Genomic DNA, 18,002 nt, shown 5'->3' with positions numbered 1-18,002 from the left:
AAATGTGTGTCATGGGATGAACCTATTTCTCTCAGAGATAAGACACCAGGACACATTTTCATCCCCAGAATCGGAGCCAGTTTTCAGTGTTTATTAATGACTACACCAGGACAAGAGCGGGCAGAACTCTTACCCTCTGAGCCAGCTCTCTGGTTCCTAGATTCCTCTCCTCTCCTGTCCTCTCCTGTCCTCTCCTGTCCTCTCCTCTCCTCTCCTGTCCTCTCCTGTCCTCTCCTCTCCTGTCCTGTCCTGTCCTGTCCTGTCCTCTCCTCTCCTCTCCTCTCCTCTCCTCTCCTCTCCTCTCCTTTTTTCTTCCCACACCCAGCCCAGAGCTGAGGACTGAACCCAAGGCCTTGTGCTTGCTAGACAAGTGCTCTACTACTGAGCCAAACCCCCCGACCCAGACAGGCGTCCTTTATCCCTTTATTAGATCCACACATTCTCCACATATACCTCCTATGTGCCGTTGTGGTTTTCCACGGGACAGGCCAGTAGGGAACAAGATGAGAAGGGGCTTGCTTCTCCTTCCCACATGACTGGTGAAAGGAGACGGAGAATTTCAGACATCAAAAAAATCAAATGGGGTCACAGGAGAGGAAGTGGCTATGGTGGAGAGAGACGATTTTCTTAGACCAGGGTCAGAGAAGAAGGCCCCTGGAAACATTTGAGCTGAAACCTAAATGATTCACAAAAGAAGCCATAAAGACGAGGGAATATATAAATAGGAATACAGAGAGGACGTGATGGGTGCTATAGTGATATATATATATATATAATTCCCCCCCAGCCTGGCCTGTAGGAACCAAAGTGTTTTTGTTCCTGTTGGTACTCCTAGAGTCTAGAGCAGTGGGGTGGGGTGGGGGCACATAATAGATGCTCAATAAATGATTCTGTGACTGGGTGAACAAGGGAACTAGTAGGCTAGCCCAATAAAGCAAAGGTGAGAAGTCACCCCTGGGTCTCTTGTTTACAGAGACATTGCTTCGATGGATGAACAGGGCTTCTGCAAGATCGTCGGCCGGTCGAAGGATATGATCATCCGTGGTGGTGAGAACATCTACCCTGCAGAGCTGGAGGACTTCTTCCTCAAGCACCCACAGGTGCAGGAAGCGCAGGTGAGTCCCTGGGAGTCCAGTGACGCTCTGGGCTTGGCTGATGAAGGGGCTCGCCTTAGGTCTCCATTGCTGCGATAAAACACCATGACAAAAAGCAACTTGGGGTGGAAAGGGTTTATTTCATCTTATACTTCCACGTCAGAGTCCTTCGTCAAAGAGAAGTTGAGGCTGGAATTTAAGGCAGGAAGCAGGACCTGAAGGGGTGCTGCTTACTGGCTTGCTCTCCATAGCCTGCTTTTTAAAAATAGTATCCAAGACCACTAGCCTAGGGATGGCATCACCCACTGTGAGCTATCTCTCTCCATATCAATCATCAATCAAGAACATGTAGCATAGGCTTGCCCAAAGGCCCACATGGTAGGGGCATCTTCTCAGTTGAGGTTCTCTCTGTCCCAGGTGACTTTAGCCTGTGTGTTGAGTTGACATTAAAGACTAAGTCCCGGCCAGGTTTGATGTGCGGTATCTCTCTCTGACCTGATAGGTGGTTGGGGTGAAGGACGAGCGGATGGGGGAGGAAATCTGTGCTTGCATACGGCTGAAGAGCGGAGAGGACACCACAGCGGACGAGATCAAAGCGTTCTGCAAAGGGAAGGTGGGAACACAGGCACCCCTACTTACTCACCCACCTCTTCCTGCCAGTCACCCTGGGTGGCCGTGGGGGTTGGGCTGCCCTGATGGACCCCACTCCCCAGCCAAGGGAGCACTTTCACTTTGTCCAGCCTTATGCTCTCTCTCCTCTCTCTCTCTTCTCTGGTCTGCAGATCTCCCACTTTAAGATTCCCCGATACATCGTGTTTGTTGAAAGCTACCCTCTCACCATCTCAGGAAAGGTGTGTGACATGGAGGAGATGGGAGAGGGGCAGGGCAGTGTGGGGTCCGTGTGGGGCTAGGTGCAGAAGGTCAGGGGGTCCCGCCTGGGCCTCCCTTGATGAGCCAATGATGAGCCTAGCAATAGGAAGGCCCAGAAGTCACTTCATCCTGATTCACCCTGGGCTTTCTTGGGTTTAGCACTTGCCCCCCCTCCCCCATCATCCTTCCCAGGCAAACCAAGGATGGTTGGTTACCATAGCACCGTAGTATAGGCTCTCACTCTCTCACTCTTATCTTCCTTCTAGATCCAGAAATTCAAACTCCGAGAGCAGATGGAACAGCATCTAAAACTCTGAAGCAAAGGAAGGTCCTCCCAGAGCCCCTCAGTCCTCCCACACAAAGGAGGGTCCTCCCAGCCCTCCCAGAGCCCCTCAGTCCTCCCACACCAGGAAGGTCCTCTCAGATTTTGCTAGCCCTCTAACACAATGAAGTGCCCTCCCAGCCCTTCCCAGTCTTCCCAGGCCCTCCTCAGTCCTCCCACAAAAAGGAGGGTCCTCCTAGTCCTCCTCAGGCCCCTTATCATCTTTGTGACTTGGCGTAAAGACTTCCCTGTTTGGCCAGTGTCTGGCTGGTGCTCTCTCTCTGTAGTTCCTGTGGGATGGAGAAGGGAAGAGACAGGAGGGCAGTCAGCGCCCTCAGACCCAATCTCCCAGCACTTTACTGTCTGTGCGTTAGTTACTTAATCTAAGCCCCACGCTGTCCTCTTGAAATTCCAAGCCACCCTCATTTTTTTCTTTCTTTTTGGCTTTTTGTTTTGTTTTGTTTTTGTTTGTTTGTTTGTTTGTTTTGTTGTTTTCCCTTGAGACAGGATCACCCTCTGTACCCCCTGGTTGCACGGAGTAGATCAGGGTGGTTTCGAACTCACAGAGATCTCATTGCCCCTGCCTCCAGGGTGCTGGGATCAGTCTTTTGTGCTGCCGTGCCTGGGTTTTTATATGCTTTACTCATTTAATCATTTTTCAAATTGCGGCCACAGATCAGTCCCGAAGTGAGGGTTCCGTTTTGCTTGTTTTCCAAGGCTGGGAACCTTAAAGCCCCTCATGAGTACATAAGCACCCTTCCCCTGGCCTGCACTCCTGGCCCAATAATTATTGTTTTGTTGCTGTTGAAATAACAGTTTTGAGTGCTGGAGAGGGGGTTCAGTGGTTAAGAGGACTGACTGCTCCCCCAGAAGATCCGAGTTTGATTCCTAGCACCCACATTTCGCAGCTCACAACTAACCTTTAAGTCCACCTACAGAGGAACGATGATCTCTTCTGGCCTCTGTGTCCCCTGTGCGCCCCCTAGCATGTGGTGTGTGCTTACATAGACACATGCAAATAAATCAAAATAAATCTGTAAAGCCCGATTGAACTGTAACTCACATACTCACATCCTATCCAACACGTTTTAAAGCACACCCCATAAGCATTTTAATTTGAATATATGTATGACAAGTACCAAAGCCAACTTTAATCATTGTTGTCATTGATGTCACAGCCAGGTGGTGGTGGCACATGCCCTTAATCCCCAGCACTCAGGAGACAGAGACGGAAGGATCCCAGAGTTCGAGGCCAGCCTGGTCTCCAGTGAGTTCCAGGACAGCCAGGGCTACACAAAGAAACCCTGTCTCGAAAACCAACAACAAAAACCAGCCAAATTTTCCATCACCTCCTAAAGAGACACTGAAGAGGCTGGGGAGATGGATCAGTGTTAAGAGCCTGCTCTTGTAGGAAACCTGGGCTTGCTTCCCAACACCCACAGGGTATTTCAAAACCATCTATAGTTCGAGTTCCAGGAGATCCTGCACCCTCTTTTGGCCTCTGCGGGCCACTTGGTGTATGCACAATATGCACACACACACATACAAACACACACAGGCAAAACACTTGTATACATTAAACTATTCTTTTTTTTTTTTTTTAAGATTTCTTATTTATTTTATGAATATGAGTACATCGTAGCTGTCTTTAGACACGCCAGAAGAGGGCATCAGATCCCATTACAGATGGTTGTGAGTCACCATGTGGTTGCTGGGAATTGAACTCAGGTCCTCTGGAAGAGCAGTCAGTGATCTTAACCACTGAGCTATCTCTCCAGCCCTAAACTATTCTTTTGTTTTTGTTTTTCGAGACAGGGTTTCTCTGTGTAGCCCTGGCTGTCCTGGATCTCACGCTGTAGACCAGGCTGGCCTCAAACTCAGAGATCCACCTGCCTCTGCCTCCTGATCGCTGGGATTAAAGGCGTGCATCGTCATCACCCAGTTCCATTAAACATTTTTTAGAAAGGTTTGTTTTATGCATATGGATGTTTTGCCTGCACATATGTTCAAGTACCTCATGCATGCCAGGTCTCACAGAGGTTAAAAGATGGTGTTAGGTCTCCCGGAATGGTTATGAACTACCATGTAGGTGCTGGAAACTAAATTCAGCTCCTCTTGCAAGAGCAAGTACTCCTAGCCACTTAAAAAAGAAAGAGAGAGGGCTGGTGAGATGGCTCAGCAGGTAAGAGCACCCGACTGCTCTTCCCAGGGTCCTGAGTTCAAATCCCAGNAACCACATGGTGGCTCACAACCATCNGNAATNAGATCTGACACCCTCTTCTGGTGTGTCTGAAGACAGCTACAGTGTACTTATGTATAATAATAAATAAATCTTTAAAAAAAAAAGAAAAAAAGAAAGGGCTGGCAAGATGGCTCAGCGGGTAAGAGCACTGACTGCTCTTCCAGAGGTCCTGAGTTCAATTCCCAGCAACCACATGGTGGCTCACAACCATCCGAAATGAGATCTGACACCCTCTTCTGGTGTGTCTGAAGACAGCTACAGTGTACTTATGTATAATAATAAATAAATCTTTAAAAAAAAAAGAAAAAAAGAAAGAGAAAGAAAGGAAGGAAGAGGAGGGAGGGAGAGAGAGAAGGAGAGAGAGAGAAAGAAAGAAAGAAAGGAAGGAAGGAAGAAAGGAAGAAAGAAAGGAAGGAAGGAAGGAAGGAAGGAAGGAAGGAAGGAAGGAAGAAAGAAAAGATATGGAAGCTCACACCTTCAATCCTAACTACTTGGGGGGCAGAGGCAGGCAGATCTCTGAATTTGAGGCCAGCCTGGTCTACACAACAGGTTCCAGGACAGGCAGGACGACACAGAAAACCTGTCTCGAAAACAACCAAAAAACAAAAAAACAGGACTAAACAAAAAACCCACAAAACAACAACAACAACAACAACAAACTCAACTCTGGTCTTGCTGGATGTGGTGAAAACTTGTCATTTCACTACTTTGAAGACAGAAGCCATGTGATTGCTGTAGGTTCATGACTAGCCTAGGCTACATGATGACTAGTGGCTTGAATTTGCTCAGCCCAGGGAGTGGTACTGTTAGGAGTGTGAGCCTGTTAGAGTAGGCATGGCCTTGTTGGAGTAGGTGTGGCCTAGTTGAAGTGGGCGTGGCCTGTTGAAGTGGGTGTGGAAGTGGAGGAAGTGTGTCACTGTGAGGGTGGGCAGTGACACCCTCCTCCTAACCACATGGGAGCCAGTCTTCTGTCTGCCTTCAGATGAAGCTGTAGAACTCTCAGCTCCTCTGAACCATGCCTGCCTGGATGCTATCATGCTCCCACCTTGATGATAATGGACTGAACCTCTGAACCTGAAAGCCAGCCCCAGTTAAATGTTCTTTACAAGAGTCACCTTGATCATAGTGCCTGTTCAGAGCAGTAAAACCCTAAGACAATGACTCTGTCTTAAAAAAACAAAACAACGACAAAAAGTCCAAAAACTTTAACATCAACACAAGAAACCTTGTATTTATCTTTCTCCATGTTTTTTTCAACCAACCCACTTTTATTTTCTATAATTTTTGATGAATCAACCTGGGATTTCTCTAAACAGACCCTGCATCACAAAACAAAAACAAAAACTAGAGCAATACAGCAGCAGTATGAGGGCTGGAGAGATGGCTCAGTGGTTAAGAGCATTGACCGCTCTTCAGACATCCTGAGTTCAAATCCCAGCAGCCACATGGTGGCTCACAACCATCTGTAATAAGATATGGCACTTTCTTCTGCTGAATCTGAAGACAGCTACAGTGTACTCATACATAGAATAAATAAATCTTTTTTTTTTTTTTTTTTTTTTTGTTTTTTCGAGACAGGGTTTCTCTGTATAGCCCTGGTTGTCCTGGAACTCACTTTGTAGACCAGGCTGGCCTCGAACTCAGAAATCCGCCTGCCTCTGCCTCCCGAGTGAGTGCTGGGATTAAAGGCGTGCGCCACCACGCCCGGCTCTCTCTTTTTTTTTTTTTTTAAGCAGACTAATTTAGGATGTGGGGCAAGACTGGGTGAAGGTCAGTGGCCTGCCAGTGCATCGCCAATCTTCATGGCTCTTGGAAGGTCACTTGTTCAAGAAGAAAGGAGATCTTACCATGATCTCAGGGTACAGCGTTCTGTCCTTTGATGCCCAGAGGTCAGCCACTGGATACTCGACCAGGCCGAAATGGAGTCGAAGACAAACTCCAGGCCTCAGGAAAGTAATAGACAACAGTGATCTCTGCTCCATAGCGCCGACTACGGCTATTACTAGAGTTAATTATTAAAGAGTTAGTGCGGTTTTTCCCCTCCAGTGGGGATGGGACCCAGGACCTCAAGCATACTTGGGCAAGTCTTCTACCGCTTTCCTACATCTTCAATCGAATTGTTTGTTTGTTTGAGGCTGTATCTAGTTTAGTAAGCTAGTCTCAAACTCTGTGGAGATGAGGATGGCTGCTTAAACTGCATCCTCCTGCCTCTGCACTGGGGGTGCGAACCACTGTGTGTGGCTCCTGGTCATCATTATTATTATTATTATTATTATTGAGTTTTAAAAGGTTTGGGGTATAGGTGGCGTTTGTTCTCTCTACTTTCCTTTTTAAAGATTTATTTAGTTTATGTACGAGTGCTCTATCTGCAGGTACACCTGCGTGACAGAAGAGGGCACCAGATCCCATTACAGATGGTTGTGAGCTACCATGTGACTGCTGGGATTTGAACTCAGGACCTCTGGAAGAGCAGCCAGTGCTCCTAACCTCTGAGCCATCTCTCCAGATGGTTCCTGGTTATTTATTTTTAAAGCTGAGTGAATGTAGGGGCAACTAGAATCAAGTGAAGCTAGACCGGTGTCTTAGTCAGGGTTTTACTGCTGTGAACAGACACCGTGACCAAGGCAGCTCTTACAAAGACAGCATTTAACTGAGGCCGGCTTACAGGTTCAGAGGTTCAGTCCATTATCTTCGGGGCAGGAACATGGCAACATCCAGGCAGGCCTGGTGCAGGAGGAGCTGGGAGCTCTTCATCAGAAGGCTGCTAGCAGAACACTGGCTTCCAGGGAGCTAGGGTGAGGTCTTATAGCCCACACCCACAGTGACATACTGACTTCAACAGGGCCACACCTTCTCATAGCATCACTCCCTTGGCCAAGCATATACAAACCATCACATTCCATCCCTGGCCCCTATAGGCTTGTCCAAACATATGAGTCTATGGGGACCACACCTAAACATAGCATAATGCAAAATACATTTTTTTCTAACTTCAAAGGTCCCCATAGTCTGTAGCAGTCTCAACAGTGTTCCAAGTCCAGAGTTCAAAGTCTCTTTTGAGATTCATCCAATCACTTAACTGTATCACCCAAGGCAAGACAGGAGACCAGCTGGGCAAACTCCAAACTCTGCATCTCCGTGGCTGATGTCAAAGCGGTCTGCAGATCTCCAACTCCTTTTCATCTTTGCTGACCGCAACAAACTTCTTTCTCCTGGGCTGGTTCCACTTCCTGTTAGCAGCTTTCCTCAGCAGACATCCCATGATTCTGGCATCTTGGGGTCTCCATGGCAACTTCAATGTTACAGCGTCTTGTGTCAACGTCTGGGATCCATCCATGATCTTCTGTACTGTCGTCACTTCTCCAACTCTGCCCTCGGTAGCACTCTAAGCTCAGATGAATCCACTCCACTGCTGCTGCTGTTCTTGGTATTCATCTCATGGTCCTGGCATCTCCGATACGTTGGGGTCTTGTACTGCAACTTGCCTTCACCAATAGCCTCTCATAGGATCTCTTCATGGTGCCAAGCCTCAACTCCTTTGCATGACCCCTTCAGTCCTGGACCATCAATTGCAACTAGGCTGCACCTTCACCAATGGCCTTCCATGGCCTCTCACAGTGCAGAGCCTCAGCTGCTCTTCATGACACCTTCATGCCTTCAAAACCAGGACCTACCACCTGGGTGACTCTTACACATTACCAAGTCCAGCTGCTTCAGGAGATACAACCTTGGCTATATCTGGAACACAGCTTCGTGCCCTCGGAAAACACTTCCCAGAAGATTTCACCTCTCGGTGATGCTGGTCTCTTCTGAATTATCACTAAATTCTTAGCTCCAGCTAACCAGGATCAATGGTCCCAGGAGTCCCTTTTATTTTTCACACTAAAGCCAGAGCCACATGTCTGAAGCTACTGAGTTCTGCTGCTTGCAGGAGCTGGAACATGGCTCCCTTGTTCTATTACATTATCACTTGTTTCTTCTTTTCCAACTCCTTCACTGCCTGAACTCTGCTCTGTCGATTGACCTTGAACTCAGAGATCTGCCTGCCTCTGTTCTCTGTAATGCTGGAATTAAAGGTGTGTGCCACCATGCCTGGGTTTAANCTTTTCTTCACCTAGAACCTGCTGTGTCCCAAGCTGGCCTTACACTCAGATATGTTTGGCTTTGTCTTCTGGGATTAAAGGTGTGTACCAGCATGCCTGGATCTAAATTTAGCTGGATGGGATCCTGCCCCCAAATCCCTTAATCTGTTATCTCCAAGAACATAGTATTCAGCTTCATTTTACTTCCTGGTGCCCCTTTAATACTCGAACCATATATTTTATATTTTTCTAAGTTTCCTACACTTGTTCAAAAAGCTCTTCATGAGACTTAACCAGAGAACAAAGTCTCTGCTGGGCTTTTTTTGAGACTTCATTGTCAGTGCAATTAATATAAGTCTCTTTACCTTAGACTCAGGTAGACTTTTCAGTCAAGGACAAAAAGCAGCCACATTCTTCACCAAAGTACCACAAGAACAGTCTCTATGCCACATATGAAATTCTTCTCCACTGAACCCTCTTGGACCAGGTCTGCACAGTTCAAATCATTCTCAGTAATAAAGTCATCCATATTCCTACTAGGATGGCCCATTAAGCCCCATTTAAAGCATCCCCACTGCTTTCCAAATCCAAAGTCCCCCAATCCACATTCTTCCAGACAAAAGCATGGTCAACCCTATCACAGCAATACCCCACTCCTGGTACCAATTTCTGTCTTAGTTAGGGTTTTACTGCTGTGAACAGATACCGTGACCAAGGCAACTCTTAGAAGGACAACATTTAATTGAGGCTGGCTTACAGGTTCAGAGGTCCAGTCTGTTATCATCAAGGCAAAAACATGGTGGCGTACAAGCAGGCATGGTTCGGGAGAAGCTGAGAGTTCTGTATCTTCATCTGAAGGCTGCTAGCAGAAAATTGGCTTCCAGGAAGCTAGGAAGAGGGACTTATAGGCCACACCCACAGTGACACACCCACTCCAACAGGGCCACACCTTTTAATAGTGCCACTCTTTGGGTGGAGCATATACAAACCACCACACTTATTGTCTACCCTCCGGAAGTTTGCATTCCTTTCTACTTTAAAAGATGTATAAAAGAAGAGGGATCAGTGGGTAAAGGACACTTATCATCAAGCTCGATGCTCTGAGTTTGATTTTGGGGACCCTCAAAATAGAGGCAAGGAACTGAATCCCTTGGTTTGTCCTCTGATCTTCACATAAGCACTGTAGTATGGGTGCCCATACACATGCACACACAAATAAACAAAGTGAAAAAAATGCAAAACAAAACAAAACAAAACAACCCACAAGTATCAAGCAAGATGGTAGCTAAGGGATTTTGACCTGCCCCTTCTCAAGCCAGCTTTCTTCTCCTCACACTGTCTGCCTCCCAAGCCATTAGATCATTGGCAGGAGATGTGACTCTCTTGGACCTCGCTGTCTGAAGTAGGTTTAATTTGCACTAGCTTAGCCCCATGGACAGAGAGCATTCAGTCTTGTTACATGAAGAGTGTGTATTACAGCAAGGGAGAGAAGAAGGCCAGGATGTCCTGAGAAGGGTGCCCTAGGCTTGGGGGGGCGCCTGGTATGGATAGAGCCTCATCTGTGTGTGCCCCACTCCAACCGCAGCTGAAGGACATGAAAGCAGTGCTCCCTAACGTGTATGCTCTAGAGCCACATACTGCTGGGCTAACACACTGAGAGACAATCCTGCTCCTAGAGGGGACCAGAACAGACAGCATGGCCTGTTCTGACTGGTTCCTCCTGGATGCTGTACTCCGGACACCTCACTTTCTTGAGGAAGAACTGCTCTATGACACCTTGTGACTCCAAAGCCCATGATCGTTCCATTCTGGGATATAGCACCTCCAAGCCTCTCGCACGTGTCCTGCCTCTCCTGCACACACCATTGCTGCGACCTCTTCCATCGGATGCCAAGGACTGGCCTGACTCAGAGACCACAGCCCACTCTCCCTGCCAAGCCGATTCCTGGTGGAATTCTTTTCTTCTTCTCTTTCCCCTCCTTCCCTCCCTTCCTTAAAAAAAATTATTTATTTTATTTCATGTGTTTTGCCTGCGTATGTCTGTGCACCACGTGCATGCTGGAGGAAGTCTGGAGCTCCCGACTTACAGATGGTTGTTAGCCACAGTGTGTGTGGGTGCAGGGTCCTCTGCAAGAGCCGGGAGTGCTCTTAACTGCTGAGCCAGCTCTTCAGACCCACTTCCTTTTTTCTGAAACATTGTCTCATGTAGTCAGGCCTGGATTATAGGGCTGTTCTGCCACACATGACTTTTTTTTTTTAAACAAAGTTCTATTTATACTTAAATTTTATTTCTTTTTTAAATTTTTTATTTCTTTTTCTGTTTGTACCCCTGCATGCCAGAAGAGGTCATTAGGTCACTTTGTAGGTGGTTGTGAGCCACCATGTGGCTGCTGGGAATTGAACTCTGAACCTCTGGAAGAGCAGTCAGTGCTCTTATCTTCTGGGCTTTCTCTCCAGCCTCAGGTTTTACTTTTTTTTTTTTGTTTTCTTCTCGTTTGCTTGTTTAAATGTAATTGGGTATTTTGCCTGCTTGTATGTATGTATGTGTACAGCATTTATGCCACAATTATTTATTTTATTATTGTGGCTTTGTGTATTATGTGCACACATGAGTTTGCAAGAAGGCGCACCCGTGGAGGAAAAAGGACCACTATGTGGAGCAAGGCTCTCTCCCACTACATATGTGGCATCCAGGGACCATTCAGCTTTGTAGGGAAACTGTCCGTTCCTTGCTGAGCCATCATGTCTTCCTCCTCTTTTGTTTCTATGAGACAGGCTCTCACACTGTAGCCCAGGCTGGCATGGAACTCCCACAATCCTCCCGGAGTTCTAGTATTCCAGGTGTGAACCACTGCCCCTGGCTTCCAAAGCTTTTCCGCTCCTATAATACCCAGCCCGTGAGCTTCCTTCCCGCCGACTTCTGTAGGCCCACCAGCTCACAGCCAGTTAACTAGTACCGAATTAACTCTTGACTTGGTTAGTGTCTCCCCTGCCAGTTAGACTGACCTGATTTTAGTAGGCACCTGTGCCTGGCTTTCAGATCTGAGTCAGGTACACAGCAATCTAAGTAACTGATTGAAAACAAACAAAACAAAACAAAACAAAAAACCCTAAGAAATCTTGCATGGGTCAATAAAGTCGCTCAGACACAGCAGGGAGCCAAGAGGCTGGCTGGGCATCCCATGTCCTTGGCAAAGAAGACTGGCTGTGTCCTTGAGAACGAATAGGCTGTGAGTGCAACAGTGTCCACCAGGTGGCGATGCAGACCTGAGGCCTTGGGCTCTCTAGCCACTCCGGGAGAGGCAATACGAGGTCACGCAGCCCCTCTGACTTCCGCCGGGGAGACCCACGCGGCCCAGCCCCGGGCACGCCCTTGCTGGGCGCGCTGTCGAGGTCTCGCATCCCTCCTTTCTGCCGCCTTGCGCGCCATGGTTCCCTCCCGGGTCCGGACCCGCAGATGGGTGGCAGCGGCCAGGGCGGCCCAGCGGCGCCCCCGTGTGGACAGCTTGGGACATCCTCCGCGTCCTGAGTCCGTGAGCACGCGCGCGGCGCTTTACGTGCACGTGAGTGGGCCGGGGAGAACAGAAGGAGGCGGTGGCCGTGGCTGTTCCGTTCCTAGCCCACCTGCACTCTATCCGTGCCTAACATCACATCTGGTACAACATCTGTCCACGTCATTCGCCACCGGAATAAGTGTTGGGCCAAAAACCTCAAGTCTGGTGCTCACTAGCTGGGTGTCCCTTTTGGAACCTGTTTTGTCTCACGAAAGTGGGCATAGTAATCTCATCGCCATCTGCCCACAGGGCGCAGAGTGACTTAGTTGTCGCAACCACCGCTGACCAACCTCAGAATGGGAACGGGGATGTGTGAGATCAATCCTGGAAGTGGCCTGGGCAGCCCAGAGCCCCGCCTTAGCTCACACACGCATCCCCTGTCCCCAGTGGCCTTATTGCGAGAAACGCTGCAGCTACTGCAACTTCAATAAGTACATCCCCCGCGGCGTGGAGGAAGGGACCGTGCGGAATTGCCTGGTGACTGAGGCAAGGACGCTGCTGCGGCTCAGCGGGGTGCAGAGGTCGGTACTGGGGACAGGAGACAAGGTCTTGGGGGGGAGGATACTCACTACAGGAGGATGTTCCCTGGGGCTTTCCCCGGCTTTTATGTCCATCCTCTTCCTCCAGGGTGGAGTCTGTGTTCTTTGGTGGAGGAACCCCGAGTCTGGCCAGTCCCCACACTGTGGCTGCTGTCCTGGAGGCCGTGGCTCAGGAAGTCTATCTGCCTGCAGATTCGGAAGTCACCTTGGAGGCCAACCCCACTTCAGCCCCAGGTCCCAGGCTGGCAGCTTTTGGAGCGGCAGGAGTGAACAGGTTGTCCATCGGTTTACAGGTGACCTACCTCACTCACCCTGCCGCAGTGCTCCCAGATCCTAGGATGGTGCTCAGTCATTGGGAAAACATTTCTGGGCACCAGGGTCTAGTACACAGTAGATTGTGTAGTGACACTTTTCTTACTGCTTGTCTCTTGACATATTGGCCCATATACTTCCTTTATACTAATGCAGGCTTTGGCATTATTATTACTATTATTATTAATGTCTTTATTATTTTGAGACAGGGTACCCTATAGCTCAGGCTACCGTCAAATTTTATTTGTAGCCAGGGATGACCTTGAGCTCCTAATTCTTCTGTCTCCATCTTTTTTTTTTTTTTTGATTTTTCAAGACAGGGTTTCTCTGTGTAGCCCTGGCTGTCCTGGAACTCACTCTGTAGACCAGGCTGGCCTCGAACTCAGAAATCTGCCTGCCTCTGCCTCCCAGGTGCTGGGATTAAAGGCGTGGGCCACCACTCCCGGCTCTGTCTCCATCTTAATACTAGGATTACAGGCATGTGCCACCGTGCCCAGTTTGTATGATAATAAAGATCAAACCCCAAGGCATGTAGGCAAGCATTCTACAAAGAGCTATATCACTAGCTGCTGCTATTATTATTATTATTATTATTATGATGATGATGATGATGACTTTGAGACAGGAACTCACACTGTAGCCCAGGTTAGCCCCAAACTCGCAGCAATCTTCCTGCCTCAGCCTTCCAACTCCTGGAGTTACGGGCAACAAGGCCCAGGTGGTTTAACCCTTTATAGTCTAGGCATTCCATGTAGTACCTGCCACATGGTAGGTGCTGCGCAGGTGTGGGTGAGGGACGGCGCGTGGTTAGAGCACTTACTGGGCAAGTGTAAACCAGCCCTTGGAGCCTCACCACCCACACAAACGCTGGGGCTGGGTATGGCGACCTGCTTGCAGTCCCAGCACTTGAGGGCACAGATGAAGGAACCCTCCCTTCGCCTTGCTTAATGCCGGCTAGCCAGCCTTAACCGTATCTACGGTGGTTTCGACTCAGTGAGTAAGGTAGCAAAAAATTAAGGAAGATGGGCTGGAGACATGGCTCAGAGGTTAAGAGTGTGGTTGGCTGCTTTTCCAGAGGACCTGGGTTCGATTCCCAGCACACACATGGTGATTCATAAGCATCTGTAATGAGATCTGGTGCAGGCACGAATGCAGGCAGAATACTGTATAGTAAATAAATACATCTATAAAAAATTAAAGAAGACCCCCCCCCAATATCAACCCTGGCCTTACACACACACACACACACACACACACACACTCACCCCTGCCCTCACACACATGTGAACACATATATACATAGGCACACTTTACATATATAAACATGAAAGAAAGGAAGGACGATGTGGCTTGTTCTGTGATTGGAGACCTGGATCAGGCTGGCAGCCAGACCGTGGCATGGTAAATGCTACCTCTAGAGAAACCTCCAAAGGCTTAGAGTATGGAGGGGAGCCCAGCCTGATGAAATCCTGGAAGCCTTCCTGGAGGAAATGATGCGTGAGTGAGACGGAGCAGGTGTTGACCAAGTGGGATGTGGAAGAACTTTGCGTGTTTGGAGGAGAAGCTGTGTCATTCCTGTGACTGGAGAGGCAGGAGACAGGTTGCCAAACAGGACCGAAAGCCTTCCGCTCCTGTGGGAGTTTGGGGTTTCTCCCATTGGAGAGCCTCGGAAGGTGTGTTTATGAGTCAGGAGAAATCTCTCTAGGTTGACCTATGGTGACCTCTGGTGTTTGCATATCTGGTGTGGTCATCCCTGCCACCCCCATTAACATAGGGTGCTTCCGGTGAAGTGCTCCACCTAGGGTTTAGGGTCATAGAAGAGCTGCAAGGGGGTGTCCCATGTCTGGATGCTCTTGCTCAAAACACTTCCTTCCTTCCCCTCCCCCCCAACTCTGTTTGATATTTTGAGACAGGGTTTCCCCGTGTAGCCCTGGCTGTACTGGAACTCACTCTGTAGAGGAGGCTGGCCTCACACTCAGAGATCCACCTGCCTCTGCCTCCTGAGTACTGGGACTAAAGGCCTCATTGGCCACCACCACCGGCTTCTCTCTTTTTTATGACAAGGTCTTACTGTCTACTCTGGCCTGAAACCTGTTATGTAGCTTCAGGAAGCTTTGAACCCCTGATCTTCCTGCCTCCACCTCTCCAGGGGATGGGATTACAGATGTGCACTACCACGCCTGGCTTCTCCTTATGAGAAAACATCAGCTAAAACTCAATTAAGAGGCCTTTGGGTCTGGATGCGGCAGGCACACCATTGTCATCTCACTACTCAGGAGGCTGAGGCAGGAGGGTTGCCATGAGTTCAAAACCAGCTTCAGCTCTTTACTGAGACCCTGTCTCCGAAGGAAGCCAGTACGCCAGCCTTCCGGAGACTGGTGGTTGTGCGTAGATGGGGACCTTACTGAGCCTTTGTGCTTAAGCTAATTGAAAATGTAAAAAGTTCATTTAAAAAGAAGGGCCATAGAGATGACGTAGTGGATAAAGAGACTTGCTGCCAAACCTGATGACCTGAGTTCTAGACCCTGTCAGAAGGAAAGAACCAGCTCTTCCAGCTTAATCTTTGACCTCTATATAATCACTGTTGTTCACCTTCAATAATTAACATAAACATATTATAAATATAATAAGTAAAAAAGTTTGCTTTTACAATAAATATTAAATATTTGCCTTAATAATAAATATAAGAAAACATTTTCTAATACATATAATAAATATGACAATGTAATAAATATAAAATAATATAAATAATACAAAAGTAATAATATAATAAATATAAAAACATTGGGGGGGGGGAACCTGTTGGATTTAGAATCCCCGGCTTCTAAATTCCTGGTTTGACACTGCAGTTACTATCTCCGAACCTTCGCTTTCTTATCTGTCAAATAGAACTGATGACTGAGCACTGTGTCTCTCCACCCAGCATGCAACAGGCAGAGGCAGGATACCCCCCATGCTTGAGGCCAACCTGGGCTACTTAGTGAGTTCCCGTCTAGTCAGCACTGTAATAAGACCCTGTCTCAAAAGGAAAGAAAACAAAAAAGAGGGTTTTAAGGATTCAATGCACCATTCCTCGAAGAGTAACTCTCTGGGTCTGCCTTGACTCACTCCCATCTCCTGTTCTGTGTCCAGTCACATCTGGGCCTTAAATAAGGCTGAGTGTTGCTGCCTCCCTCTGGGACAGCATTTACACCAGACCCTCTCTCTGCAGTCCCTGGATGACGCGGAGCTGCAGCTGCTGGGCCGGACGCACTCAGCCAGCGACGCTTTACGGACACTGGCGGAGGCCAGGCTCCTTTTCCCTGGCAGAGTGTCGGTGGATTTGATGCTGGGGTTACCGGCCCAGAAGGTGGAGCCATGGCTTCAACAGCTTCAGAAACTGCTGTACCACTGTGACGACCACCTCTCCCTCTACCAGCTGACCCTGGAACGGGGCACCTCACTCTTTGCCCAGGTGCAGCACGGTACCCTCCCGGCCCCTGACCCGGACCTGGCTGCTGAGATGTACCAGGAGGGCAGGACCGTCCTTCGAGACGCTGGCTTTCGCCAATATGAGGTCTCTAATTTTGCACGGAACGTGAGTAAAAGCTGATGACGGGCAGGGATGGTGGTAGGGTGGGTGGTGGAGTAGGGTGGGGTGGGGAGTGAGAGTGGTGGGGGTGTACAGAATTAGAGGGTTGAGATATGACCAAGGGACCGGGCCTTTTGAAGAGAAGTGTTCCGGTTGGGTGCTCTGAGACCAGGGGTTGGGAGGTTCTAATCAGCCGCCTAGGACCTAAACAGCCAACATCACTTCCTTCAGTGCTGACGATTCCCATCTTCCCCACAGGGGGCGCTCAGTACCCACAACTGGACGTACTGGCAGTGCGGTCAGTACCTTGGCATTGGGCCTGGTGAGTTGATCGATCGTGAACAACCGAAAGCATGATTCAGGAGAGGAACATTCTGGTTGTGTGAACTTGGACTGCTCCTTTAGCCACTCAGAGCCTGCATTTCCTCGTGCAAACTACCCCAAACCTCTCTGTTGAACCGTGGAATGCGAATTTTCAAGCCTGGTGCCCCCGTTCTTTCTGAGTCTGGCATCGATGAGAAGCCCCTGGGGGCTTGTTACAACCCAGAATGCTGGACCCTACCTCCAGGGCTTCTTATGGGCAGGGCTGGAGCAGGCCCTGAGGATTTACATTTGTAGTAGTTGCTTCGGGGACCAACCTTGGAAAAATCCCCGATTTTAATCTGGTAATTCACCATGTTAGCGTCTATTAATGTGTGTGTGTGGTGGTTGTTCACTGCTATCCCAGGAGCCCATGGAAGATTTGTGCCCCAGGGAACTGGAGGCCATACCCGGGAAGCACGGATCCAGACACTGGAGCCAGACAATTGGATGAAAGAGGTGACACTCTTTGGTCATGGCACCCGGAAGTGCGTTCCCCTGGGCGAGCTGGAACTGTGAGTACCAGAGTACACAGGGTGTTTCCCTGGGGTCTCCTGCACCCCGGAAACTCCTCCATGTTGGTACATCTTTATTACCTGCTTTGCCTCTCCCACTTTGCCCCCATACCACGTGAGTTCTAGGCACACTATCACATCCCAGCATTGCGTTTAAAGAATGTGAGGTCTCATCTCTAAGGTTCCATGGTGATTTTTCTTCCAGGCTGGAGGAGGTTTTGGCTATGGGGCTGCGTACTGATGTTGGAATCACTCACCAGGTAAGGGACTGGGGGAATCTCAGATACTATTAGCTCCTCCTAGGAGTTAGAGAATCGGTCACTCCCCAGACCCTACTCCCTCCATCCTCTAGGTTGGCAACTAGAAGCTGGACCTGGCTAACTGAAGTCTGGTGACAGAGGCAGTGGGTAGTGTTGTATGACGGTTAAAGATTGCACCTAGAGCGCTGTGCTGGGCAGATGCTCTATTATTCACTGAGCTATTATTCACCATGAAATGCGTGTGTGTGTGTGTGTGTGTGTGTGTGTGTGTGTGTGTATGT

General features: G+C 48.7%; 2 protein-coding genes across 4 annotated transcripts in view; both read left to right on the top strand.

Moving 5' to 3' along the window:
• Acsf2 (acyl-CoA synthetase family member 2) overlaps nt 1-3,525 on the top strand; it is a 39,133-nt gene extending 35,608 nt beyond the window's left edge. The window contains exons 13-17 of one of the 2 annotated variants that reach the window (XM_029546405.1): nt 974-1,115; nt 1,597-1,707; nt 1,877-1,945; nt 2,231-2,288; nt 2,328-3,525. In XM_029546405.1, the coding sequence (XP_029402265.1) occupies nt 974-1,115; nt 1,597-1,707; nt 1,877-1,945; nt 2,231-2,281 (373 nt within the window). In that variant the 3' untranslated portion in view covers nt 2,282-2,288; nt 2,328-3,525. Of the gene's footprint in view, nt 1-973; nt 1,116-1,596; nt 1,708-1,876; nt 1,946-2,230 lie in introns of both variants that reach the window. The other variant, XM_021212358.2, reaches the window with a different exon arrangement.
• An 8,384-nt stretch (nt 3,526-11,909) lies between these two features.
• Nucleotides 11,910-18,002, top strand: part of Rsad1 (radical S-adenosyl methionine domain containing 1) — a 7,540-nt gene continuing 1,447 nt past the window's right edge. The window contains exons 1-7 of one of the 2 annotated variants that reach the window (XM_029545593.1): nt 11,910-12,173; nt 12,552-12,685; nt 12,792-12,996; nt 16,470-16,592; nt 16,845-16,908; nt 17,314-17,461; nt 17,667-17,721. In XM_029545593.1, the coding sequence (XP_029401453.1) occupies nt 12,039-12,173; nt 12,552-12,685; nt 12,792-12,996; nt 16,470-16,592; nt 16,845-16,908; nt 17,314-17,461; nt 17,667-17,721 (864 nt within the window). In that variant the 5' untranslated portion in view covers nt 11,910-12,038. Of the gene's footprint in view, nt 12,174-12,551; nt 12,686-12,791; nt 12,997-16,226; nt 16,593-16,844; nt 16,909-17,313; nt 17,462-17,666; nt 17,722-18,002 lie in introns of both variants that reach the window. The other variant, XM_021213353.2, reaches the window with a different exon arrangement.

Source organism: Mus pahari, chromosome 14 (assembly GCF_900095145.1).
Source record: "Mus pahari chromosome 14, PAHARI_EIJ_v1.1, whole genome shotgun sequence".
Lineage (NCBI taxonomy): Eukaryota > Metazoa > Chordata > Mammalia > Rodentia > Muridae > Mus > Mus pahari.
The sequence above is the reverse complement of the archived record's forward strand: the minus strand, read 5'-3'. Positions and strand labels throughout refer to the sequence as shown.